Here is a 13064-nt window from a genome sequence, read left to right on the forward strand (position 1 = left end):
AATCAGAGTTCATGATATTTATACGCTACTCTCCACTAGCGTCAACCCACAAAAGCAGCCAATCAGAAGGTACCAGTGGGGGACCAATCAGCGTCCAATAGAAGCTGAAAATATGGTAGCGAGATAAAAGTCTGTACGTCAACGTCGCCGCCATATTATGGGTGATGTTTTAGTTGAAACGTACAATAAAAAAGCATTCTTACAATTCAGGGAAAAGGAAATAATAGGAAAGATTTTGTATTAGAAATCCAGCACAATTTATTTAGGTTATACAAAGGTGGCACTGATATTTGGTTCTGTCTGGTACGTCACATGATGAAGGTGAAAAAGGCAATAAAAAGGCAGATAAATTTAGTTAAAAAGGCTTTAGAGGGGGCAATAGCAATTACAATTCCGTTTGGGAAAGGGGAAGTGAAATTAAGACTAAAGAAATACAACTAAGGCAACAAGAAGGTGTATGAAGATAAGAAAGAAGGGAGTTTATATAAAATACAAAACTCAATGTTAGTCAAAAGTAGAAGGAAAGAAATGATGAGATTAAGAGTAGGTCATATATTTTAAATGACATTTTATGTCTAATTGGGAGAAAAACTCATGATTAATGTGATGGTTGTGGGAGAAAGAAAATGTAGAACATGATGAATTGAAAAACGTGTGAGGCTGAAATGGAGAGCTTGAGGAAAATAGTAAGGACAGGAATGGAGTCTTAAATGAATACTGGGAATTGAAGGAAACATAGTGGATATTTAGAGATTTGTTATTATTATTATTTATTTGTAATATTTATCTAAAAAATGTAATTTAATGAAAAAATAGAATTTAATCGATGTAGTGATGCTACACACTCATGTACAGCAGGTGGCGGTATGCACCTGAAAGTTGCTTGCCAACCGCCATAATAGAAAAGAAACACATGCATGTGTATGTGCAGCTCTTAATATTATGAAACTAATTAAAAAAAAAACATGGTAATTGGCGTTTGTAAAGGTGATTCTGCCTCTCAATGATAGCTTGTCAATACTGAAAAAGCATTATATACCATATTATGAATGTTAAACACAGGTAAAATATGAATAAAACAACATTTGTGAAACTCAATTGTATAAAACAAATATTTTAACATAACTAATCTTTCAAGTAACGAGTAACATCTTCCAGTGACCAGCAATAACTTTACAACCAGCAGGTTATGACATAAAAAACACCTTGCAAAACAAGGATTCAATGGAAAACCACTTTTGTTTTAGTCTAACATTGCCCAAAAATTCAGAAAAACTAAGTTTTGAGTTGAAAAAAATGCCCATGATTGCAGTAAAGATAAATTACTTTAGCATAAGTATAAAATATTTGATCTTCCCGAGAAAATGGCAAAAGCACTATGGCATATTTCAGCCGTTGTAGATATGGAAAAGGAAAGGGAAGAGTACATTTCCTCCAAAAAAACTCAGAAATTTTCTAGAAGAAAACTGTAAATTTAAAAAAATGTTCTCGCAAGTTTTTAACTTCAAACACAGAAATTTCCAAATATTTTTTCTAGAAAATTTCTGAGATTACTCCCAAAATTTCAGAGTTTTTTTGGCAGAAATTTACCCTTTGCTTTATTTTTTATATTCCATCTACAATGGCTATGATACGTCGACGTACAAAACATTATTTTGTGGGTAATACAATCAGAGGTCAAGCGTCCAGAGGACACGGACGCTCCAGCTGATGCCGGGTGGCTTGGAAAAGCGGGGTTTGCTCCCGTCGTCGGTGGTGACTTGCCCGGCTGGTACCTGGTGAACGCTGCGCCGTGCGACGCCCTACCGAGTCAAATATCCCTGCTGACAAAACAGCGGCGGCTTACGGTGCGTGAGAGCTGAGCGGAAACAGTTTTCTGGAACGCAGGAGGAGACAACAAACAAAGGTGAGGAACTTATAAAGAAGATTAAAGAGAAACTGAGCTGAGGAGTTTGCCTTTGGAAGGTGTGGCTCAGAAATCTTAACTGAATGTTTACACAAGGCCAGGAAGATGTGCTGTGAACCTCTGTGGTGGAGTTCAGGTATTATACACTTCCTCAGGAAGAAGGGTTGCTGCAGCCATCAGCTGAGGCTCCTTAGAGGAAAAAGTCTTTACCAGTTGACATCTAAAACTGTGACAATCTTCTATTATAACTATCGGGAAAATTCTAGAACATGTCTGTGTTCACCAGAAAAGTTCTGAAATTAATCTCAAATTTTCAGAGTTTTTTTCCTCCTTCCCCCCCCCATCAGCCCTGCTATGCCGTCGTAGTCTTCTTAAGTTAACATTTTTTTGTGAATCCTCTCTTACATTAAATTGTATTAAACTGAATGCACACAAGCACATAAAGAAACAATACATGCTCTGCTTTTCATAATTTGAGCCTTGAAACATGTGCATTTTTTTATAGTTACTGCTTTTCTTGTCTTCCAGATTCCCACTTAGAAATTTTTAAGAACTCAGCATATTGAGGACATTTTTGTTCTAAGTTAATAGAAAAGATCTTGGTTTCCACTTGAGTGATTCTACCACAACAAGTTGTGATTTTAATATTTTCTAGGGGGGAGGAGTTCTGGGTAGAACATTTTTACAGACAAGTTTTTTTTCATTTGATCTTAAATGTAAAATTTCTTTAATTTTTTATTTTTTTTCCAAATATTTGGCTTAATTACTTCTGAGAGTCTTGTTCTTTCAGTAAATGGCATTTTTTTGAGTCCACATAAAAATGAATTGGTTATTAAATTAGTTGGCAATTAATTCAATAATTGATTAATCCGATTAATCATTTCAGCCGGAGGAGGACGAAAACCAAAATAGTTTAAATATCGCTCAGCCGTTGGTAAAAGATTTCCTTGGTGATCAGCCAAAGCTTAGACGTGGAACCTCTCGTCTAGCGATCTTATCTTCTGACATGTCTGCACATGTGCAATAAACAATAGTCACCTCACTGCTGCTAATTTAGCAACTTTGTCGCTACATTCAGCAACTTTTTACACCAAAAAAAATCTTTATCGGCTTTTTAGAGATCAGCGATCGGCCGGAAAACTACAATCGGTGTGCCCCTAATATTTTCATTCAGCTAAATAGTGGGAATGTTGATTTTGATCATACCAGGAAAAGTTCGGGGTAAATCATACGCTCTGTTTAAAGAACAGACCTACCTGTGCTGAAGGCCCTCAGGTCGGAGTGGACGCAGTGCTCCAGGAAGCGCCGCAGAGGCTGGATGTGAGACAGCGGAGTGTCCCACTCTGTGAGAAAGTCCTCAACCATGTGATGAATCGCCTTCGGCCTCGGCAAAGGCCAGCCGTGGGGACGCGTCTTCATGTCCTGCTCTGTGAAAGAGACAAAAATAAGACAAAATAAACCCAAATTCTTGAACTACACTGCCTCATCACGACGGCAGCATCCATACCAGTAGGGAGCGAGTCGTAGTAGTATAAAACTGGGTGGAGGAAGTTGGATTTCCAAGCCTGGGTCCAGTCGGTTTCTGACCTGCCGAGCCCCAGGTAGTCTATCTTCCTCTTCCCGTACTGCATGACCAGAACTATCAGCCCCTGACTGGACATGTCATGGCCAGAGAGAGAGGAGAACCGGGGCAAGGCCTGGAGCAGAAACTCTTCCACGTACTCACAGTGGGAGCTAAAAGGCGAGGAAACAAGGCGACATGCCAACAGTGCAGAAAGGAGCCACGTTAAAGACACGCGATACGTTTTAGTCTGAAAAATAAAGAGTATGAACATTTAAAACAAGAACTTTTGTAGAAAGCAGTGCTGTAAGTAATGATTATTTTAGTTAATTATCACCAGCTTTATAAAACAGTAGCCTGAGTCTTTTTTTTTAACCAAAGATGATTTAGGCAAAAGAAAAAAAAAACATTTAGGTCATTATGTTAGGAAGGTGACATTATTCTGTCAATTTTTCTGAAGATTAATCGGATAAAAAAAATTGCCACATTTGGCCGATTTTTCATTTAATCTTTTTTTAATGTTAGAAATACATTAAAATTGTAAATAAAGAACTCAATTCCTTTTTTAAATAAGCAAATAAACATTTTGCTGCCTAAAATGCAATGGAAGTTTTTCATAAGTGAACAAGTGATAAACAGAAAATTTAAAGCTGATTAATTTTGGGATTAACTGATTAATAATTAGATAGCAAAAGATCCTTAGTAGGAGAATTTTATTTTATTTTATTTTTTTATTTTTTTTTTTACAGATTTTCAAACCTGGTGGAACTAAAACTGCCACTTGAGGAGTCCTGGGTGAAACATATTTACAGACAAATATGTTTTTTTTTCCCATCTTAAATGTAAAATATATAAACTTCTCTGAGTTTGGTTCTGCTTTCAGCAAATGGCCTTTTTTAGAGTCTGTATACTCCAGTTAGCGATAGATCGGTTACTAAATTAGATAGCGATTATTTCTGTAGTCGACTAATCATGATTAATCATGATTAATCAGATTAATCGTTTCAACCCCCAGTAGTACAAATAGCAAGATACAAGCAAACGTTTCTATGAACTCATGAACTGTTCAATTCACTGGTTTATTCTGGCCAATTCTGACATCTTTTTCCATGTTTGCAGGTTAACCGCTCCATGGTTAATGGCAAAATGGCCGCCAAGTAAACAACGATCAGGGAATCATCTCCTCACCCTCGGAGAAGAATAACATCCCCGAGCGTCTCGAACATTTGGTACGGTCCGGAGGCCTCCCCGACCCGCTTCAGGATCCAGGACATCAGCTGCGTCATCATAAGTCTGGTTGACGGCCACTTGTTGCCATGGTGACGGTATTCCAGCACACGGTGAACGGCTCGGGCTGAGAAGGCGAAGTCAAGAGCCTTATTTGAGCATTTAAATGTCGTGAAGGGACAGAACTGTTGCAGCTTGGCGCTACCAATCACAACCGCTCGCTTCGGCAAAATGGAATAAACGTTCCGAACTGGGCTTTTATCGTATCGTTTATCATTTATTCCTAGAAATTTCTTATAACAACAGTACCACAAATGGTTGTGATAAAATGTTTCTGAACTTTTTTCTGACCTGTGTAACGGAATCCGTGGACGAAGCCCCCAGCGGAGGATCGGTAGTCTCTGGAGTGAGAGGCGGTTCCCAACAGGAACAAACCGGGGGTGTTCTTCCCCTCATACCACGCTGTCACGCCCGGCAGTCTCCCTTTCGCGTTTTCGCTGGGCGGAGGCCGTGCAGACCTGAGGGGATTTATGAGAAGAAGAAGAAAAAAAGATGCTGTTTAGGAATAAATCGACGGGTACTCCAAGAAGCTAGGTTCTCCGGATCTGTACCTGTCGAAAATGCTGAAGTTGAACCTGAAACCGAGGCAGCGGATCACCCGGTCATAGGGTTTGCGCAGGGAAAAGTTGTCGATGTGGTCCGGAAGCTCGTCCCGAGGTTCGTCGGATCCTTTCCCCTCGTCACCGTTCTGCTTGAACTGCCTTAAGTTTAGAAAGAGCTTGTCCCTCGTCTCTGGATTCTTTAATCCTGACTGCTTCCTTCCCCTTTCCTCCTGTTTGGTGATGACTACGTCCTCCAAGCGAGCCTCTGCCAGACCGTCGAGGGATTTCAACTGGTATGTGTCTAATACCTCGTTATTAACAGCCCTGGAAAGATTAAACAAAGCAAAAGTATGTTTTTTTCCAGTCATGTAACAACCACAATAGTAAATAGTCCTTGTCGTGACTTTTATCGCTGTCACCACAGTACCACAAAGTATCGCGATAAAACTTTAACCCCACATCGCTCCCGCCTGAAATCTGAGCCGATCTATCGGTGCAGCCCTCCTTTCCTGTGTTTACACCTTTCTTTACCTAAGATCTCCAACGTAATGCGTCTGCCAGGCCAGCCGGACGGTGCTGGAGCTGAGCATGTGCACCCGGCTCGCTCTCCCCAAGATGCTCTGGGCAGTTTCGAAGGCGGAGTTTCCTTTCCCCAGGATCAGCACGGCCTGGTCCTTGTAGTCGTCAGGGTTGGTGGAGATGGACTCGTAGCCCTCGGCCAGGTGCGACCCGGAAAACTCGACCTCCTGAGGAACCCACAGGCCCGTGGCCACCAGGAGGATGCTGCAGCAGAAATGAACGGCTTTAAGATTTTCATTTGAGAAGAAAACTGAGTTCCAGTGTCAATATTTTTAGAAAATACATTCCCTACATTTTGGCTTTAGCGCGATAAGAAAATTTCTCTTTTTCTTATAAGTTACCTGCAGGAGTAATCCGCTGCATGTTGATCGGTGAGGACGTAGCTCCTTCCTGTGGCTGACCTCACCGACCTGATCCGTCCGACGTCCACGCCGTATTTCACCTTCAACCCCAACTCCCTCTCAAACGCCAACAGGTAGAGAGGGAAGGCGTCGGCCGGCGGGTAGAACTCCCCGCTCACCCTTTTGAACAGCAGGTCCGGCTTGTCGCTCAGCAGAGAGTTCCAGTCGTGCCGCAGGTTGAACTCTGCGTTGTGTCTTCCTGTGTGGATTTTGTTAATGCTAATCAGCTTCCTGTGCCTGGGATATCTTTAAACACAGAAAACAAGAGAGAGAAAGAGAATAAAAAAAAACAATGATTTGCTTTAGAATATGACACGTTCTCATGGATTGGTTCAAAGTAAGAGTCTTGTAAGGTTTCCCACTTATTGAAGAAGCTGCCCGGACCGGAGTTCCTCTCCAGGATGATGTAGTCCCGTTTTGCCTTGGAGAGGAAGAACCCCATCTGCAGGCCAGCAGGTCCGGCTCCGAGCACACAGTACTGGAAGTGGCTGGAGGCATTGTGGAGATGATCATTGAAGGAGGTTAGGACAAGGCCAACCAGGGTAAAAAGGATGAAACGCAGAAGGTTTGCCTCCATAACCTGATGGGACAGGAAGAACAGTGGCATTGGGAAAATGTGTGATGCGGGTGGGGTATGATAAAGGATAAGGCTTGAATGCAATTCCATTTAACTGAGGTAAATACAAAAAACTAATTTGTGAACTAATGCAATATTAACAGTGCTAACAGAATTCACTTGACACCAGTCATATTCAATAAATTAGAATATGCATTCTCATAATGCTGGTTTGCCAGGCACAGACCGGGGCTCCGCTAACTAAAAAGTTAGCTATGCTGCTAACCTTAAAGCAATAATCATAAACATTATGATTATTGCTTTTAGTGCTAGTTCTGCTAGCACTAAAGTGATACACCAACACGGTATTAAGCGGGTGCTAAAGCTAAGGCTCTAACTTCAATTCAAATTATATCTGGCCTTGAAAGACTATAACCCTTCAGCATCAATTTTAACTTTGATATTATAATTTACATGTTTTACTCTGCCCTTATATATTTTATATCTTTTTCACTACTATTAGGTGTTTATTTTGTTCCTGTATGCTTCTTACTTTAAGATAATGAGAAAAGTGAGCGAACATAAGGAGAGGAAACAGAAATGCTGTGTAAATGCTCTTCACTTCAAAATAAGACTATGAATATAAACATGTAACTACTTGAAAAAAATCAGTCGATAAAACTTCAAAACACACGTTTGACTTTATTCAATTGACAGTTAACAAAAACAGCCAGATAAATAAAAGAAAAAATGTATCCATAAACATTAATTTAGGAGAAGCTAAATGTTTTCAAAGTTGGCTAAAGTGCTAATCGGAAAATGAACAAAAATGCTAAATCTGGTCAGATTAATAGCACCTTTTAAAAATATCAACCTTTAAGCAGATATTAAGCTCATTTTTTGATTAAGCTCACATTTTTTAAAACGTTTTTATTAGTCTGATGTAATATTCCAATCTTAAATCACATGTTTTCATACATTTGATTAAATAATCAATAATAAACAGGAATAATACTATTCCTGTCTTTATTTTCTTTCCCTGTTTGTTGCTGACATTTGTTGTGCACAGGGTTGAAATAGAGATTTTATCATCTTTATTAGCTGAATGCACAAAAAATAATGAAACTTGAAAACATGAGTGATGTGAATAATTAATCTATAAAGTATCCGATTAGGGAACTAAGTAATTAAACAAAATTGTACTTTTTTAAACTTTTCAATAATATTCTGATTTATTCAGTATGACTGTACATGCTGATACTTGTTTTAAAAATGTTAGACATATTTTGTGGGGTATTTTTTAGACACTGGCTAAACAGTCAGACAATATAAAGCTGCTTTCATACAAGTGGGGTTGGTTTGGTTTTGTTTTCTGTGATATTTTTAGTGCTCAACAAACAGCAGCTTTCTGTGGACAGGATCCCCCAGCTGCCCATGAACTCCTGGTTTCCCCCAACCCTGGTCCTCAAGGCACACCGACCTGCACCTTTCAGATGTTCCCCTGCTTCAACATGCCGCATTCAGATGTTTTCAAATCAACAAAATCAGCCAACAGTTGAATTAATGTGTGCAGAAGCAAGGGAAAAGCCTAAAACAAGCAGGGCAGTGTGCCTTGAGGACCAGGGTTGGGAAACACTCCCGTAGCCGATGCTATGTCTCCCTGCTGGGGATGCGGACGCTGCTGCTGCATGCAGCCAGATGCGACGCCGCTGTTAGCGCCACATATCAATCAAAGATGGAGGATTAACGAAAAGAGCGTCACCTTCTACATGGGTTGGCGCCTCTCTCGCCACATCAGGTATGTTGAAACGGCAGCATGTTTGCTATCATAAGGCCTTTGAGAGTGCAGTCCTCGGTAAATTTCCACCAGCAGCCGTCTTCCACCCGGGGCCATGAAAACCGGAGGAAACCAATGAGAGCTGCCTGCTGAAGGGGGCGTGGTCAGAGAAATACCATAGAAAACAGTGGAGCGCGCGTCATATTTCATATTCACTTAAAGAGACCCTTTATACAGAGTATCTGACATGTAACAAGCAAGTTGGAGTTATATAAAAGTACTGTCGTTCCAGATTTTATTCCATCAACACTCCAGACACGCTCTATGGCATGTTAAAGAAATCTTTTACATTTTGATGGACTCCCTTTTCTGTTAAGCCACGTCTTGTGAAGTTAATTGATAAGAGCTGTAGTGATAGTTAAACTGTGATTAGTGACTAACAGAGAGAAGAAGAGTGAGAAGAGTGTCCACTGCTCATTATGGATATTTGTGCTGAGCAACATAAAGTAAAATAGTTTTGTTAAAAGTTTAGCTATGAAGCTCCCGTGACGGCTAAGGCCCGTCACGGGAATTATTATAACATTTTAAATAGGACGTCTTTTATGGGGTTCCATATGTCTCAAAAGTATGTTCATGTGTTTTTGTAATGGAAGCTGCAATTGTGCTAAAAATATGGAACCCCAAATACTTTTGGTTTTCTTTCAACAATGTATTTTTTCATCAGACTTTATTTTTTTCATTTGGATGTTTCAGAGTAAAGAGACTTAGTACAAATGCAAGCCATGCCTTTTTTTTTTTTTTTTTTTACAATTCTTGCTTGTGAAAAATGTTTAAAGCAAAGTAAACTTCGACTTCATAACTGTGTTACTCTGTCTCATAAAATCCCCCCAAAATACATTAGAGTTTGTGACTGTAATGAGACAAAATTTGAAATTTTTTTGTTGTTGTTTATACAAAACAACAACAAAAAATCAGACTTTAAAGTTGAAATCTGAAATTAAAAAATTACAGAAAACTAGAAAAACTTGAACCTCACCTCTGGAACACCGACTGTACCGAAGCACTTTTGTAGATTTGAGCAATACGAGTGACTCCAAACATCCCTCTTTTGAGTTTTGCCTCATCATGTTTCACAGTTTTTGCCGGCTTGTATTTAAGTTTGCCTTGTCACGTTAAGCTGCTGCTGGTTCAGAACCATGACACAGCGCTCACACTTCCCGTTTGACTCCACAGCTACGACACCAGGACGGTATAAAAGAGGCGGCAGGGAACCGAGAGGCCAGACTGGAGCCTTCGCAAAGAAGAGACAACTTCCGCTTGTACAGGCAGGACTGAGGACTACAAATTACCAAACGTAAGTACAATCTGTTCAACCGATTGGTGTTGCTTTAATGATGCTTTGAACAAGCCGCATAAAGAGTTTAATGTCATCTGCGTAGATGGAGACGCTGAAGAGCTCAAGGAAAGGCGACTCGGGTGAAGCCGGCAGGTATGAACCTTTGAGTTGATTGCTTGACGAGATTTTAAAAACGTCGTTTTTCCAGTGGTGTAATGAAAAAGATTTTTTTTAAAAACGACATTTTGTGTGCCGGCTGTCTTCAGCGACTTATCCGAGCAAATCAAAGCCGCCACCAAGGAAAACCACATCAGAGCTGAAAACACACAGCTGATGCTCAGCTACCAGAAGGGACAGATTACTCTGCAACAATACAAGGTGTGGTGATTATACTCAAAAGATTTTTTTTTTTCTTCTATGAAATTTTTTTCCCCCATATTATCTTTAATAAGTGTGTATCCCTCTAATGTACCACACCAGGTCCTGCTGTGTTCCCTCTACGAGATCTACAAAGCTCTAGAAGAAGAGCTGGACAGGAATTCCTCTCATCCCGCCGTGGCGCCCATTTACTTCCCTCAGGAACTGGCTCGCTTGGAGTCGCTGGAAAACGATCTGGAGTATTTTTTTGGCCAGGATTGGGAGAAGAGAGTGATTGTCCCCGCAGCCACGCAAAGATACAAACAGAGACTGAGAAAGGTGGGTGAAACTGTTCTGTGGTCAGTGGTCAGCCCCCCTTCAGCCCCCCTGTCCATATTTATTTCTACAAACACAATCTGAGTATGGTAGTGCTGAGGTGAGCAGTCTATAAATTGTTGTTTTCATGTTTAAATAATGTTTAGGAGTTTCACTAATACCATGAAGGTTTCGTAAATGTTAAAGCTCATAAACCTTAAAAAGCAAACGGCCCTTAACTTCCTTGAAACACAGACCAACCTCAGCATCGTTAGCAGTTTGTGATCCTAACAGCGCGATGTTAACATTAGCTGCGTTTCCCTTCACCATAAAATTGCACGAATTGGAATTAGAAAAACAAAGTAGCTAAATGGAAACATGCTAGCTTAGAATAAAACTTTTTTTTTTTTTTTATGAAAAGTTTCGTATCAAAATTTGTGTATTTCGCAAAAAAGGCAATGGAAACATTTTTTTTTTGCTTGACGCAGAAATGGCAGCAAACCGCTTATTTGTAGCCACTCACCTCCTTGATCGTCACCAGCATGATTTTTAAAACTCATCACAGAAACAAGCGTATACAAGAGCAATTTTATTTGCATTTCTTATTTAATGGAAAACAGCAATTGAAAAATTAGCAGCATTAGCATTATTGACAAAATATCGAAAAAGTTTTGGACACATTTGTAATGGAAACGCAGCTACAGTTCACAATCATGCGTATTCACGGAGTGAATGATGAAACTTTTTTCTTTTCTTTTTTTTTTTGTTCAGTAGCCAAGTCAACAAACAGTTTTTCCAAAATCAAAACCTGCTACTAGCTAACCAAAACAGCGAACTTAAGCACCATGACTCAACCATGAAGGATGAGTCATCCTTGTGTTGCCCCCTAATCTGTGCCGCCCCTTGCAGAGAACCACATCAACCAATATGAAGAAAGAAAACCCCATTATTATCTGCATTCTCAACAAACTGACTTTAGAAGCTCTTCTTTGGGTCATTTCTCAGATTGGCCAGGAGAAGCCTGAGCTGCTCATCGCCCACGCCTACACCCGCTACCTCGGCGACCTGTCTGGGGGTCAGGTGTTGGGGAAAATCACCCAGAAATCTCTGAGGCTGAGCAGCACAGAGGGACTGTCGTTCTTCTCCTTCCCCAGCGTGAGCAGCCCCAATCGCTTCAAGCAGCTGTACAGGAGCCGCATGAACAGCGTGGAGCTGACCGAGGAGGAGAAGGCGGCCGTGCTGGAGGAGGCGGTGGAAGCTTTCGAGCTGAACATTCAGGTGAGGGAACAAGATTCTGGGTCAGAGGTCGGTGACCGCCCAGTGAGAGCGCAATAAACTCCCTCCGCGTCCAGCCGAAACGGGAACTGAAACTGTATGTTTGCAGAGCAAGCATGTTGAAACTTGGTGATTTGACCAAAACATGTTTTTTTTTTTTTCCTTTTCCCTATTAGGTTTTTGATGACTTGCAGAAAATGCTGAGCATCACCGCAGAAACGGACCAATCAAAGAGCGGCGTGGGAGCCGCCAGGTTCACAGCATCTCCCGTCCTGCAGCTCGCAGTGGGACTGTGTGTTGCCCTGGCAACTGTTGGGGCTGCAATGTATGGGAAGTAGAAATGTGGATTTTATACTCAGTATGCACACAGAGCACTTTACACACGTTACGGTGTCCAAAGTGTGGCTGGGGGGCCACTTTTGGCCCTTAAAATGACTTTGTTTGGGCCCTGACCACAAGTCAAAAGATTTGACGCCCACAAATCTGGATTTTTTTTCCTCTTTTATTAAGGCCCTTTTTATGTTTTGGATCTATAAAGATATACAGATTTCATACAAATTTTGTTTATCGTTAAGCAGGTGAAAAAATGATGGAAGTTTTTATGAAACTTAAACGGAACAGAAACTTCTTGCCATGTACAATGTACTTTACAAAGGGTGTGATTGTCTTTCAAACTTTAAATTTGTCTTCTTGTAAACAAACTAATGTTTTTTGTTGGGATTTAATGTAATTAATCAATAAAGTAGTGTATAACTGAAATGTAATAAATGATTTATGGTTTTGAAATTAGTTTAAAATAAAAATGTTAAAATAAAAATGGTGTCATGCACTTTTTACTGCACTCATTGACAGACTACTAGCACTTGTTGGCTGGACCTCTAATAAATTTTATTAGGTTTTATTAGAAATTAATATTTTTGCACTTATTTTACACTACATATTTTTTATTCATTATGTTGCACAAATCTGTTTTTTGAAATAATTGTGAAAATTTTTGATTATTATTCTTTTGTAAAAGCAATTTTTTTAAAAATCCAATGGGAATGAATGAATGATACTGAAAGACACGAAAATCCAATTAAATTCATTGATGTTTCTGGTTCAATGTGAAATTCTCAATGAAAGATGTTTCTATGGAAATCCATGTAGACTCTAATTTGATAACTGCCCAA

General features: G+C 40.0%; 2 protein-coding genes across 3 annotated transcripts; one reads left to right on the forward strand and one right to left on the reverse strand.

The window, feature by feature from the left end:
* Positions 1-233: 233 nt before the first annotated feature.
* foxred2 (FAD-dependent oxidoreductase domain containing 2) lies at positions 234-8752 on the reverse strand. 2 transcript variants are annotated; one of them, XM_081609689.1, is made up of 11 exons: positions 8595-8752; positions 6639-6856; positions 6217-6522; positions 5828-6079; positions 5306-5620; positions 5046-5212; positions 4656-4821; positions 3414-3640; positions 3163-3333; positions 2025-2095; positions 234-1876 (listed from the first exon to the last, which is right to left on the reverse strand). In XM_081609689.1, the coding sequence occupies exons 2-10, from the start codon at positions 6851-6853 to the stop codon at positions 2058-2060; spliced, it is 1857 nt and encodes a 618-aa protein (XP_081465815.1). In that variant the 5' UTR covers positions 6854-6856; positions 8595-8752; the 3' UTR covers positions 234-1876; positions 2025-2057. The 2 variants fall into 2 exon arrangements, with proteins under 2 accessions (XP_081465815.1, XP_081465814.1); XM_081609688.1 differs by lacking the exon at positions 2025-2095.
* On the forward strand, positions 8205-12723 carry hmox1a (heme oxygenase 1a). Its single transcript, XM_081609699.1, has 7 exons — positions 8205-8630; positions 9843-9963; positions 10049-10098; positions 10212-10323; positions 10426-10641; positions 11623-11895; positions 12069-12723. Exons 3-7 carry the CDS (start codon positions 10049-10051, stop codon positions 12228-12230), a joined length of 813 nt encoding a protein of 270 aa, XP_081465825.1. The 5' UTR covers positions 8205-8630; positions 9843-9963; the 3' UTR covers positions 12231-12723.
* The last annotated feature ends 341 nt before the right edge of the window (positions 12724-13064 follow it).

The sequence above is a fragment of the Poecilia reticulata genome, chromosome 8 (assembly GCF_904066995.2).
Source record: "Poecilia reticulata chromosome 8, P_reticulata-male-v2, whole genome shotgun sequence".
Lineage (NCBI taxonomy): Eukaryota > Metazoa > Chordata > Actinopteri > Cyprinodontiformes > Poeciliidae > Poecilia > Poecilia reticulata.